The sequence below is a fragment of the Anolis carolinensis genome, chromosome 1 (assembly GCF_035594765.1).
Source record: "Anolis carolinensis isolate JA03-04 chromosome 1, rAnoCar3.1.pri, whole genome shotgun sequence".
Classification (NCBI taxonomy): domain Eukaryota; kingdom Metazoa; phylum Chordata; class Lepidosauria; order Squamata; family Dactyloidae; genus Anolis; species Anolis carolinensis.
This window is the reverse complement of record NC_085841.1, coordinates 199,192,083-199,204,544: the sequence shown is the minus strand read 5'-3', so window position 1 is coordinate 199,204,544 and position 12,462 is coordinate 199,192,083. Positions and strand designations below refer to the sequence as shown.

General features: G+C 41.2%; 1 protein-coding gene across 3 annotated transcripts in view; it reads right to left on the bottom strand.

Annotated features, from left to right (window-relative positions):
- Nucleotides 1–1,664: 1,664 nt before the first annotated feature.
- Nucleotides 1,665–12,462, bottom strand: part of pms1 (PMS1 homolog 1, mismatch repair system component) — a 64,087-nt gene continuing 53,289 nt past the window's right edge. For 2 of the 3 annotated variants that reach the window (XM_062963713.1, XM_062963717.1), the window contains exons 12-13: nucleotides 2,827–2,987; nucleotides 1,665–2,506 (exon numbers count right to left, since the gene is read on the bottom strand). In XM_062963713.1, the coding sequence (XP_062819783.1) occupies nucleotides 2,342–2,506; nucleotides 2,827–2,987 (326 nt within the window). In that variant the 3' untranslated portion in view covers nucleotides 1,665–2,341. Of the gene's footprint in view, nucleotides 2,507–2,826; nucleotides 2,988–12,462 lie in introns of those variants that run through there. The other variant, XM_062963724.1, reaches the window with a different exon arrangement.

The window sequence follows — 12,462 nt, the reverse complement described above, 5'->3', positions numbered from 1 at the left end:
TACAAATTCAATTTAAGAACAAAAGCTACAGAACCTACCATGTTAGTAACTTCGGTACTGCCTGTATTCAGTGTACCTTCAAGTTGTTTCCCTAACATGAATATATCACAGGGTTTTCTTAGAAGAAGAACATTTTATTGATTAGCCCTTAGGCCATATCAAAGTACCAAGCCAAATAACCAGGTTCGAAATATCCAAAAATAACATATAAAACGGCTCTGTACTTGAGCAAAACAATACGATTGAGATCCACATATGTGGGGCTGATTGGGGTAAACTGTAGGGGTGACAATGACATATGATGTACATACTCAGTTTTATTATATTTATTTATTGTATGGTTACAAGGGTTTTCTTAGCAAAATTTGTTCAGAGGGGGTTTGCTTTGCCTCCCTCTGAGGCTGAGAGAGTGTAACTTGCCCAAGGTCACCCAGCCGATTTCCATGGCTGTTTCCAAAGTTGTAGACAAACCACAACATGACACTGGATCTCTACTTCTGTTTCTGCCCTAGAAATTCTGCCAAGAAAACCCTGTGATAGGTTCAACCTTGTTGTTGCTGTGTTTATTTAAGTTGTTTCCCCCTTAAGCCAGCCCTAAAGCGAACCTAACACTGTTTTTGAGGACGGAGGGCAAGACCAGTCAACTGATCTGGTTTTTGTGCTTCTTATACAAATTGCAAATAATATGATTTTGAAATATTTAATAACCTCAAAAGTGTATCTGCTTATATGTGTGGCACAATTTTTGAAGCGCTTTGGTCACATTATGTTGCACTGAAAACAAGAAAGCAAGTCAATGTCAATAACAAGAAATCCTAATTTCCAAATGTGGCATAAACGTTCAGTGTTGTATTATGACAATGATGAAGGCTGTCACTTGATAGTGAAGATATCCTTCAAAATCTGGTTTTTTCTGGTCTTATACATTTTTCTTTACCACTGCATATTCTCAATCTGTAAACCATTCACAACATAATGGCTGCAAAACCTATAGCCTTTAGTCATAGTTACACATCAAAAGAATATTCTGTTTATAAACAATCTAGCTACCTCATTCTAACACAAGTAATCAGCATTGCACTGCCTGACACCCATCAGGCTGTAGCAGCCTGTAATGAAAGGACCAAGGCATTGACATCTATGGCCCATCCTCTGTTCGGATATCAGCCAGCAAGCCAACACCTTATATCAAGAAATAGCTTCCTAAAATCTTCAGAGATACTCGCAGGAACACCTCAGCAAGCGAGAGTCCAAAAGTGGCAGGCTAAAACTTGGAACCGCAATCAGTGGCTGAGACTGGATGAGAAACTCCCTCCTGAGCACACAGAAGACTGGGCGACTAGGAAGATGTTGAACAGACTGCGCTCTGGCGTCACGACATGCAGAGCCAACTTTAAGAAATGGGGCTACCAAGTGGAGTCCACAACATATGAGTGTGGAAAAGGGCAAACTACAAATTACTTACTACAATGCAGTCTGAGCCCTGCCACATGCATAAAGGAGGACCTTCTTACAGCAACACCATAGGCACTCCAAGTGGCCAGCTTCTGGTCAAAGGAAATTTAGTACAATGCCAAGTTTTAAACTTTGTTTGTGAGTTTTCTATATATTATAACTGTATTCTCAATTCACTTCTGACACAATAAATAAATAAACACAAGTAATATTGCTACTGTATATTTAATGTAAAATAGTTACATATCATATAGCTCACTGTTATCTTTTGAAATATAACTGGATTCTTTAAGTATTCTGCTATGCTAAAGCATAACTCAATTATACTATTAAATTTGCAACATCCCACATTCATAGAATATGCATTTGATTTCAAGTTTCAAGTGTATGAGTGTACATGGCCCATCTTTTACATATCGTCTATACACTGCCAGCAACACGATCTGTGTCCACAAGTGGTTTCTACAAATACATCTGTATTAATTGTTTATAACATCTGCACAATCAAGACCTTGTTGAAAATATTGTACTTTTTGCTTTGGAAATGAGTTTTTATTCTGATCCTTGTCTATTATTGCTATTAAAAATCAAATCCCCTCTTCTTTGCTTTTGTTTTTAACTATAGGAATGGCATTGCCTTTACAGACTTTGCTTCACGAAACATTGTAAACGAATAAATGTGGGGAGTTAATCCCACCTTTAGTTGTTCTGTTTGAAAAGAAATCCAGTTTTCAACATATTTGCATTTTAAATAAATAATTATCTGAAAATACAATACAAAACAATGCATGAATTCAGTGCTCATGTTCTTCTTACAAAACAGCAAAATTTACATTTTATTTTGTATAAAAATATGAAATAGGATTTCAAATGAAATATTTCCTTGCTACTCGCTCTGTGGAATATCTGTTAAACAATGAACTAGAGGCCGGCCATGAACACAGCTTTTATCTTGATTTCCAAGTTGCTGTTTCATTCTATAGACAGTGTCCTGAACATCTTCCTTTGATAAATACAATGGTAGCTGCCGAGAAAGCCGCACTGCTTCTCCCTGTGGAAGCAAAAACATTGTATTATCTGCGCTTATAATATACTAAAGATGTAGAATGGTGAACTGTCAAAAGAACATTTTTTGCTAATTTTTGACATATATTATAAAATGAGGACTTTTTAATGTTATTTTCAGCCTTACCCATAAGCATTCCGCACCAATACCAGATTTAGAGGATGTAATAAAAGTATTGAATTTACCCATTCTTCTGGTAATACTTTAGCTCTCCAAAAGCAATATTTTTTTTAAAAAAAACCCATCAGATACATTAAAATAGCATGCTTTTAAAATAAATAATACAATATTCTTTTTCTTCTTACCTCCAGGTAGTTTACCACTTTAAGAGGTCTACATTCATATACTTCTTTTGCATTATCATTTATCACAGCATTGAGAATTTCTTTCAGATCTGATATGCCATAGTATGGAACACAATTGGCCATTCCTTCTATTTCCAGCTGATTTTCTGAAGCTTCAGAACCTATTAATAATAAACAAACAAATAAACAAAACAATGTAGTGTTTAAAGCATTGGTTCTCAACCTGTGGGTCCCCAGGTGTTTTGGCCTACAACTCTCAGAAATCCCAGCCAGTTTGCCAGCTGTTAGGATTTCTGGGAGTTGAAGGCCAAAACATCTGGGGACCCACAGGTTGAGAACCATTGGTCTAGAGTTAGGTAGTATGTTTTTACATTCAGTATTGATCTGTATTCTCAAAAATGCACAATGATCACCACTCTGCAGTACAGGTGAGTTTTTATTTATTATTTAATTCCTATGTAAGAAAGAGCATGGACAACAGAATGTCATATTGAATATAAGTGAGCACTACCCTTTCATATTACTTGTGCTTCAGTTTGTTCAAATCCCATTCTCCACTGGTTATATCGCACACTGCTTAACCCTTTAATTTGTAGAACACTGGGCTGTTCTTAAGTATCTGATTATTTTAAATTTCTAATTATTAAAGTATACAGCAATCCGGATTACAAGTTAGACTTCCAAACAAAACAAATTCATCTGGCTCTCCATATCCACTGGTTTTGGTTCTAGGACCCTCGTAGATACCAGAATCTGTGGATTCTCAAGTCTCATTATACACAACTGCGTATTAAAATGGCGTCCTTTACATAAAATGGCAAAATTAAGGTTTGATTTTTAAAATATATGGTTTCAAGCCATGGATGGTTGAATTCATGAGTGTGAAGGGCCAGCTGTAGCTAATTTACATGGGACTAGATGCTGCTTTATAACAATTCAATACTGATATAAGGGAAGTTGTAGAACATCAGTTTAATTTGAGATCTTTTAATATAGTGCGGTATTTAAATGCTTTAAAAAAAGGTTATGAGTACTCTGTATCTGTACATTGAAATGTGTCAGGCTTACTTCAAAGGACCAGTCTGAACGCAGATCAAAGACAGCTGCTCTCAAACACAATCTTTATTGAAGAATACATGACTTTGGAAAAGTCGAGAATGACCTAATGTTTACATACATCTAATTTTATCACTTCTGATGCAACGTAATATCACACGCAAATATCATCATCAAACCCCACCTTCTGGATCACATTTCCACCAAGGTTTCTATCCCCCCCACACTACAGCAATTATAATTGTTTATACTTTCACCCCTGAGTTCCCAGGCTCATTTTATCTTCTCCCGCCAGGTGCTCGCATGTTTATGTTATGAAGTCAGATTCAGGGCTTGGAAATTCAGCCCTGGGATCTGGCTGCATGACATGGCGCCCCCGTTTCCTTCGTCCTCCTCTTCGGTTCTTCTTTCACCATAGTCCTGAAACCAATCAAACAATAACTCTATGGGTCCATTTTGTCTAAAGTCCCCATATATTTTTTCAGCAAGCTGCGATGGAAGACTGGGTGTATTTTCCCTAAACTTTTTGGCAATGCCAATTGGAAAGTCACTTCATTGATAACACCCTGTATTCTGAATGGTCCAATATATTTGGGGCCCAGTTTTCTTGAAGGTAACCCCAATTTGATGTTTTGGGTACTTAACCACACTAGATCTCCTTTATCTAATTTATCGCCTTCCACCCTCTTTCTGTCTGCGAACGTTTTATACTTTTTGTGTGCTTCTTTTAACGAAGCAGTCACTTGATTCCAACATTCCATCATTTGCGTTTTCCATTTCCCTGCCTCTGTTCCTTCATTTTCTGTCCACCTCGGCAATTGGGGTAACGGTTGTATTTCATACCCGTAAACTACTTCAAAGGGGGTTTTGTTTGTTGCTGAATGTATAGTTGAATTAAAGGCTAGTTCCGCAAACGCCAACCACCTAGACCAGTCATTTTGTCTCATGTTAGAGTACATTCGAAGGAACTGCCCAAGCGTTTGCTGAGTACGTTCTACCGCCCCGTTTGTCATGGGGTGAAAAGCAGAACTTAAACTCCTTTCTGCTCCTAGCATTTCCAAGAATTTTTCCCAAAATTTTGCTGTGAATTGTACTCCTCTGTCACTGACTACTCTACTTGGACATCCATGTAATTTGTAAATATGGTTTATGTACAATTCAGCTAGTTTCTCAGCCGATGGTAGCTTCGTCAGTGCTATAAAGTGGGCCTGTTTAGAAAACAGGTCTAATACTGTCCAAATATAACGATGTCCTTTGCTGACTGGCAGTTCTCCCACAAAGTCCATAGCTACACATTCCCAAGGCCTGGTAGGTTCCGCTACTGTCTGTAACAATCCCATAGGCTTCCCTCCTCCCGATTTATTTCTGGCACAATCATCACATTGGACAACATGATTCTTTATGTCCTTCCTCATTCCTGGCCACCAACAATGTTTTGCTATTGCCTTTGTTGTTTTGGTAATTCCTGTATGACCAGCGCTCTGGTTGTTGTGAAAACGATGCAGAATCTTAATCCTTAATATTGCTGGGATATACAGTTTCTTGTTTACAAACCAAAATCCCCCCTTCTGGTCCCCCTTTTCTGCGTTGGACGCGATCCATTGATCTCCTTTATAAGACTGTTTTAGTTCATTTCCCCAGTTATCTTCCCCGCCGAGTTCGACAAAAGCCGTGTCCTCCTTTTGGGTTTGTGCTCTTGTCCTGACAGCTAAGCCCCATTGTTTGTCAGAGAATATTGTCCCCTCCTTTGCTGTGGTTAGGCCTTCGTGTTGAGGCATGCGTGAAAGAGCATCTGCCAAGACATTCTGTTTCCCTTGAAAAAACTTTAATTGGAAATCGAATCTGCTGAAGTATTGCGCCCATCTGATTTGTTTGGGGGACAATTTTCTAGGAGACTTTAAATACTGGAGATTTTTATGGTCAGACCAAATTTCGAATGGGATTCCGCTTCCTTCGAGGAAGTGTCGCCAGCATTCTAAGGCTTTTAATATGGCTAATGCCTCTTTTTCCCATATTGGCCAACTTTTTTCAGTTTCGCTGAACTTCCGTGACAAATATCCACAGGGTTTTAAGTTCCCATTTTGATCCTTTTGCAATAGCACTGCCCCGTACGCACAGTCTGAGGCATCGCAATGGATTATGAAAGGGCTCCTGATATCAGGGTGTTTTAGGATGGGTCCTTCAGTGAAGCATTCTTTTAAGGTCTCGAATGCCTTTTGGCATTCTGGCGTCCAACTCAGTTTGGCGCCGGGAGCTTTCACTTTTGCTGTCTCCCCTTTCCCTTTTGTTTTTAAAAGTTCTGTAAGGGGTGCGGTTATTTGTGCAAAGCCTTTTATGAAGGGTCTGTAAAAATTTGCAAACCCCAGAAATGATTGTAATTGCCTCCTTGTTTGAGGCACTCCCCATTCTTTCACATCTGCTACTTTAGCTGGATCCATAGCTAACCCTTCTGGAGACATCCGATATCCCAGAAAGTCAATTTGAGTTTTATTAAATTCACATTTGGACAGTTTTGCGTACAGCTTTGCTTCTCTTAGTCTCTGCAAAACTTCCCGGACCAATTTTACGTGCTTTTCCTTATCTTCAGAAATGATCAAGATATCATCAAGGAATATGAACACCCCTCTGTACAATAACGGGTGTAGTATTTCATTTATAAGCTGCATAAAGCAGCCGCTTCCATTTTTTAACCCGAAAGGCAAAATTTCGTATTCAAAATGGCCGAATGCGCAGGAAAATGCGGTTTTCCAAGTATCCTCCGGTTTGATCCTTAATTTATGATACGCTTCAATTAAATCCAGTTTAGTAAATATGCTCCCTTTCTTCAATACGGTAATTAAATCCTTGACTAAGGGCATAGGGTATTTATTGTCCTTGGTAATTGCGTTTAAATTTCGATAATCAATACACAATCTTAGGGAATTGTCTTTCTTTCTCCTAAATAACACTGGAGCCCCGAGAGGAGAATTAGATGGCTTAATGAAGCCTCGAGCCAGGTTTTTATCAATGTATTTTCTCAATTCCTCCTTCTCTTGCACAGACATGGGATACACTTTTGGTTTTGGTAAGTCTGCTCCTGGGGTTATTTCAATCCCTACTTCTATATTTCTTTTGGGAGGCAATTTACTGGCCTCTTTCTGATTGAAAACATCCGCAAAGTCTCTGTATTCAGGTGGCAATAGCTGTGGGTCTATTTCCCCTGCTTCGTCTTCCTCGTCCTCCTCTTCTGCAATTTTGCTTATCTCCCATTGCATCTGCTGTTCTTTAAATGCTAAGCTTTTTCCTCTCCAATCTACTTCAGGATTTGCTTGTTCGAGCCATGGTATCCCCAATATTACATGGTATGTGGCAATAGGGGCTATCACAAAGGATATTCTTCCTCCCCATTTGCCTATTTTGCATGGAACTCCCCGTAATTCCTTTGTAGATACTTCCCCAGCAGCGACTGATCCATCTAGCTGCGAAAATGCAATTGGGGAGTCAAGTGCCATCTGCTGGCATTTCAGCGCTCCTGCTAATTCTGGGGTTATAATGTTCCTAGAACACCCGCAGTCTACAAACGCCTTGCAGGTGGCCCGATTTTCTAGCCCCGAGAGGCAAATTGGTACTACTATCATGCGTTTGTCCCGACTCACCAATCTTTCCGAAGATTCTGGGGCCTGCACCTCCTCCTCCGCACGCCTCCCGGTTGCTGGCTTGGGCTTTGGGGCTTTTGGCGGCTCCCCCTTCCGGGCCCAGCATTCCGCTGCTCGGTGGCCCGTCTTCCCACATACAAAGCATCCCGGTTTAGGTTTGTTGTCGTCTCCTCTGGAGGGAATCCCCGGCCTCCCTCCGGGTCTTTCTTGCTTCCTCGTTTCTCCTCGACCTCTCGCCACCGGTCTTTGCTGGCCGCTGCTGCTCCTGAAGCGCTTTACTTGTGCCAGGGTAGATTCGACGCGCCCCGCTAGTTGAATCCATCCCTGGAGCGTCTCGGGGTCGTCTCTGTGCGCTGCCCAGCTGAAAATCTCGGGGCGTAGTCCCTCTTTAAATAGTTCCACTTTGGTTACTTCAGACCACTCCGGTACCCTTTCCGCGAGGTGGAGGAATTCCTCTGCGTACTCGGGCACCGTTTTGTCCCTCTGTTTTATTCCTTTCAGCTGGTCTCGAGCCCTCAATTGCCCTAGCCGGTCTCTGAACCGGTTCTCCAGTGCGGCGAGGAAGCGGGGCACTGACCTCAGGCATGGGTCGCGTCTGGCATGCAATTGCACATACCAGCTGGCTGCTCCTCGCTTTAGTGTGTTGCCGATGGCTCGAACCCTGCTTGCTTCGGAGGGAAATGTGTGTGCGTTGTCTTCCATGTATCCTCTAATGCTAATTAGAAAAAAGTTCAGTTCCTCTGATTCCCCTCCGTATTCCAGCTTGAGATCTTCCCTTCTAGGCATCCATTCTGCAGCCCTTTGATATTGTCTGGGCGGCATGGGGAAGGGTTGCATCAGGTTTCCTCGGGTGGCTCCTTGGAACACGCCGCGCCCCACTCCGGTGGTCATTCTGCGCGGCTCCTGGAAGTCTGCCGCCGCTGTTGGCTCTTCCGCCCATCCGCATACTGGCCTAGCTGTAGCCCCCTCATCTCGCCTTTCCTCGTCGTACGGCACATCCTCCTCCTCTTCCTGGACCCCCCGCTCCTCTCCGCCTTCGTCTGCGAATCCACTGGACCCGATCCCTGGCCCCAGTGGCCTTTCCACCCCGACGCCCATTCGGGGGGTTGGGAGCTCTGTTGGAGACGGCGGCCTCAGGGTCCCCAGGGCTCGCTGACGCTCCACTTCTCGCGCCATGCTGTCCCGGAACTGCAGCTCCTGCCAGTATTCCTCATCTCCCTCGTCCCTTGCCGCCACGGGGCTCTGCGTTGACGCCCGCTGGCCCCTCTGGCTCCAACCTCCTTCTTTGCTTGGTTCTCTCTCGGCGCCATATCGGCTGGCCTCCTTCTGGAGATTCTCTTCCAATAATGGCACCAATCTCCCCACGGTTTCCGACAGCCTGGATAAATTAGTTTCCAGGATGGATAACCGCAGGGCCACGGTCTCCGGCATACTTCCTCCAGATCCCCAACTGGTTTCTGCAGCTGCAGAGACGCCTCTTCCGAGCCTGGGAATTCTCTGGGTCACGCCGTTCGGCTTGGGGTACCCCGTAGAGGAAGCTATGGCTTGCAGCGTCTCTTCTCTCTTCGGCCGGGCCCCTTGCAAAGGCCTCTCTGCCTCATTTGGGCTTTGATCTTCTTCCTCGCTCATTATCACTTCACTGCGAATTCCGCAGGAGGGTGAGAAATGGGATTCTCGACTTTAATGTCAGGCTTACTTCAAAGGACCAGTCTGAACGCAGATCAAAGACAGCTGCTCTCAAACACAATCTTTATTGAAGAATACATGACTTTGGAAAAGTCGAGAATGACCTAATGTTTACATACATCTAATTTTATCACTTCTGATGCAACGTAATATCACACGCAAATATCATCATCAAACCCCACCTTCTGGATCACATTTCCACCAAGGTTTCTATCCCCCCCCACACTACAGCAATTATAATTGTTTATACTTTCACCCCTGAGTTCCCAGGCTCATTTTATCTTCTCCCGCCAGGTGCTCGCATGTTTATGTTATGAAGTCAGATTCAGGGCTTGGAAATTCAGCCCTGGGATCTGGCTGCATGACAGAAATGCATACGTAAACTATGGACACTTCTGCTCAGTCAAGCTACTTCGTATCCATAAACTAATTTTGCTGTTTATTTATTTAATTTATTTAATTTTTATGCCAATAAGGAACTCAACGTGGCTGGAGGATGGCAAAGAAATGGGGGAGAAAGACATTTCAGTGTATATATGGTTAGATTGCTCACATGTCTTTTTTCTGGGATTTGGTTATCAGCACTTTTGTCCTAACCAAGGTATTTTTGTTAATATGTCAGAACCAATGATAAATTGCTGCACAAGGATTTGATTGCTGTACTATTGGCCATGGGGTATATGGAAACTGCTTGGTAGTGGAAAACCTTTGAGAGAATTAGTGTGAAGAAATGGCTAGATAGGGTCGAGACAATCATGTTCTTAAAAGCTCCAATATATACTGTGAATGACTAAAGGCCAGACAAATGCTTAGGTTTCAAGCATCCCTCCATTTTATTTTCAAATAATGCATTTGAAATTATTGTCCAACCCAAGCCACAGACTGGATACTACAAAAATGTTTTTTTTTTTTAGCTATTTAATTTGATTTGACTTAGATCAGTGGTTCCCAACCTGTGGTCCATGGACCACAATGGTCCACAAGAGGTAACATATGGTCCTCACTGTTACTACTACGGATAATAACACAGTCCAACCAAAACATTTTTTCCTTGGTGTCTTCATTTTTAGGCCTGTTCCTGGGTTATTTGGGGTGCTGATTCAGAAAATTGCATTGGATAGACCACATCAGCTCTAGATTATTAAATATAGTTTTCAGTGGGCAAGCAGATGGCGACTACTGGATGGCCTATATTCTGTATCAGAAACTAGAGCTGATGTGGTCTATCCAATCCAATTTTCTGAATCAGCTCCCCAAATAACCAAACCGAATCTAAAGTTGACCAAAAACTGATTTGTAACCCTTTTGGTACTAATATTGGAGAGTGGTCTCGGGTCAAGTGGTCCCTGGCCAAAAAAAAAAAAAAAAAAGGTTGGCAACCACAGCCTTAGATGGAAGAAATATTTTGTACCCTTTTCCTACCTTTCTCTTAGTATTACAAATGGGATAAATACTTGGTACATTTAGACATACAAGCTGATTATTAAGGTCTCCCGGCTGTATTATGTTTTGCATCTTTTTAAAATTTTCTTTCTTTTTCCTATTTGTAATTGCTCAGAGACATTATTTTCTGTGTTCATAAAAACTAAACTTTTGCAACATATGAAGATTAAGATATCAGTTTATCCTAGCTTCTGAAATTGAACTGACTGTAATGTAAAAGCTACAGGTGTCAAGAATTTAGGGAGGTATGGGCACCTTAATTTCTCAAATGAACAAAAAGTATGGTGATGGTTGTAATGGAGAAAGCTAAACCAACCAACCAGCTTTGCCCCAAGGTACGTTCACTGCATCTCTTGACATTAGGAAGTTTTCCCTTTCTGATTTATTTACTTTAATAAAAAATGGAAAAAAGATAGGAAACAAATCAAAGAAAGGAAACTGCTTGCTGCGATACAGCACAATAAACAACAAATAAAATAATATCATGAAATATCTCTCTGCCAACAGTGATTGATAAATTCTCCTATCTATATAGGCATTAACATGTTTTCCCCCCTGCCTATAGATTTTGGCACCGAATTAAGTTACAGGCACTAAAGTACGAGTTAGTTAAAAAGTAATGTTGTATCTGGAACCCTGACCCCTAGGGCAAGAGGTAAAATTTGGGAGACTTAAGGAAAGAATTTTTCACTGAATGGAAACTTTTCTTTCTACAGTAGTATCATATGTAATTGGAACCCATTGTAAAATGTGCTGACTGGAGGCTTTATTTATAAACCGAGTTTAAATTCAGCCTGTAGTGAGTATTAGTGAAGTTGTCCATGGGTTAAGAAAATACTTCTTGTTGGAGGGAATTCATTTTTCATCAAGATAGTTTTCCAAGTTTGTTGTTGTTGTTGTTTGAGACCTATCTTTTAAGATTCCCATATGCTATAGCAGATCTGTCATCGCGCTACATATGGAGCATGGGGCAGCAACACATGTTGCTATAGCATTTCTGAGAACTCACAGTATATCTTTACTAGGACCTAGTGAATTACTATTGAGGCATCATATTCCAATTAAAATTAACCTCCTGCAGGGCTCAGTTTAGTAGAAATTTGCCACTTTAGGAATTTTGTATTGTAAAACATACAATATATGGCTAATCTAAGGAACATGCAACAGAAGGTTGCAGCATACCTAGCTTGGAACAGAAAATCTCCAAGTCTGGCTCCAGAAAAGTCAGGTCTATACTCGCAAGCTATCCTAGTGTTTTTCACCAGTGAATCCAATGGTTCTCATCCTGTGGGTCCCCAGATGTTTTGGCCTTTAACTCCCAAAAATCCTAGCAGCTGGTAAACTGGCTGGGTTTTCTGGGAGTTGTAGGCCAAAAGACCTGGGGACCCACAGGTTGAGAACCACTGGCATAGACCTTCTATCTAGAAGCAAAGCCATATTAAGGAATATTAAATATCATTGCAGATAACATGTAAAGTATCCTAGAGTAACTTTAACCTGTAATTGTCTTTTACCAAAACTTAACTAAAAAGTTGGTTACAGCTGCTGGAAAGCATCCATTCATGTATGTAAAGTAAATTAAAACAACTTGAAAAGGAGAAAAACTTAAACTTTTGTCCTTAATTTTTGTGAAGACACTCAACTGAGAAATGTGTCAAACTGTACCATGGAGTTTAACATAAATCTAGTGACTTTAAGTCTAATAATTATTATATAAATTACACATGATTGTGTAGGAGGGGGAAACTAGCAGAGTTTGGTCTCAAATAGCTTTGAGGAAATCAAGCAGAATAAGAACATATTTTGTTGGACTATA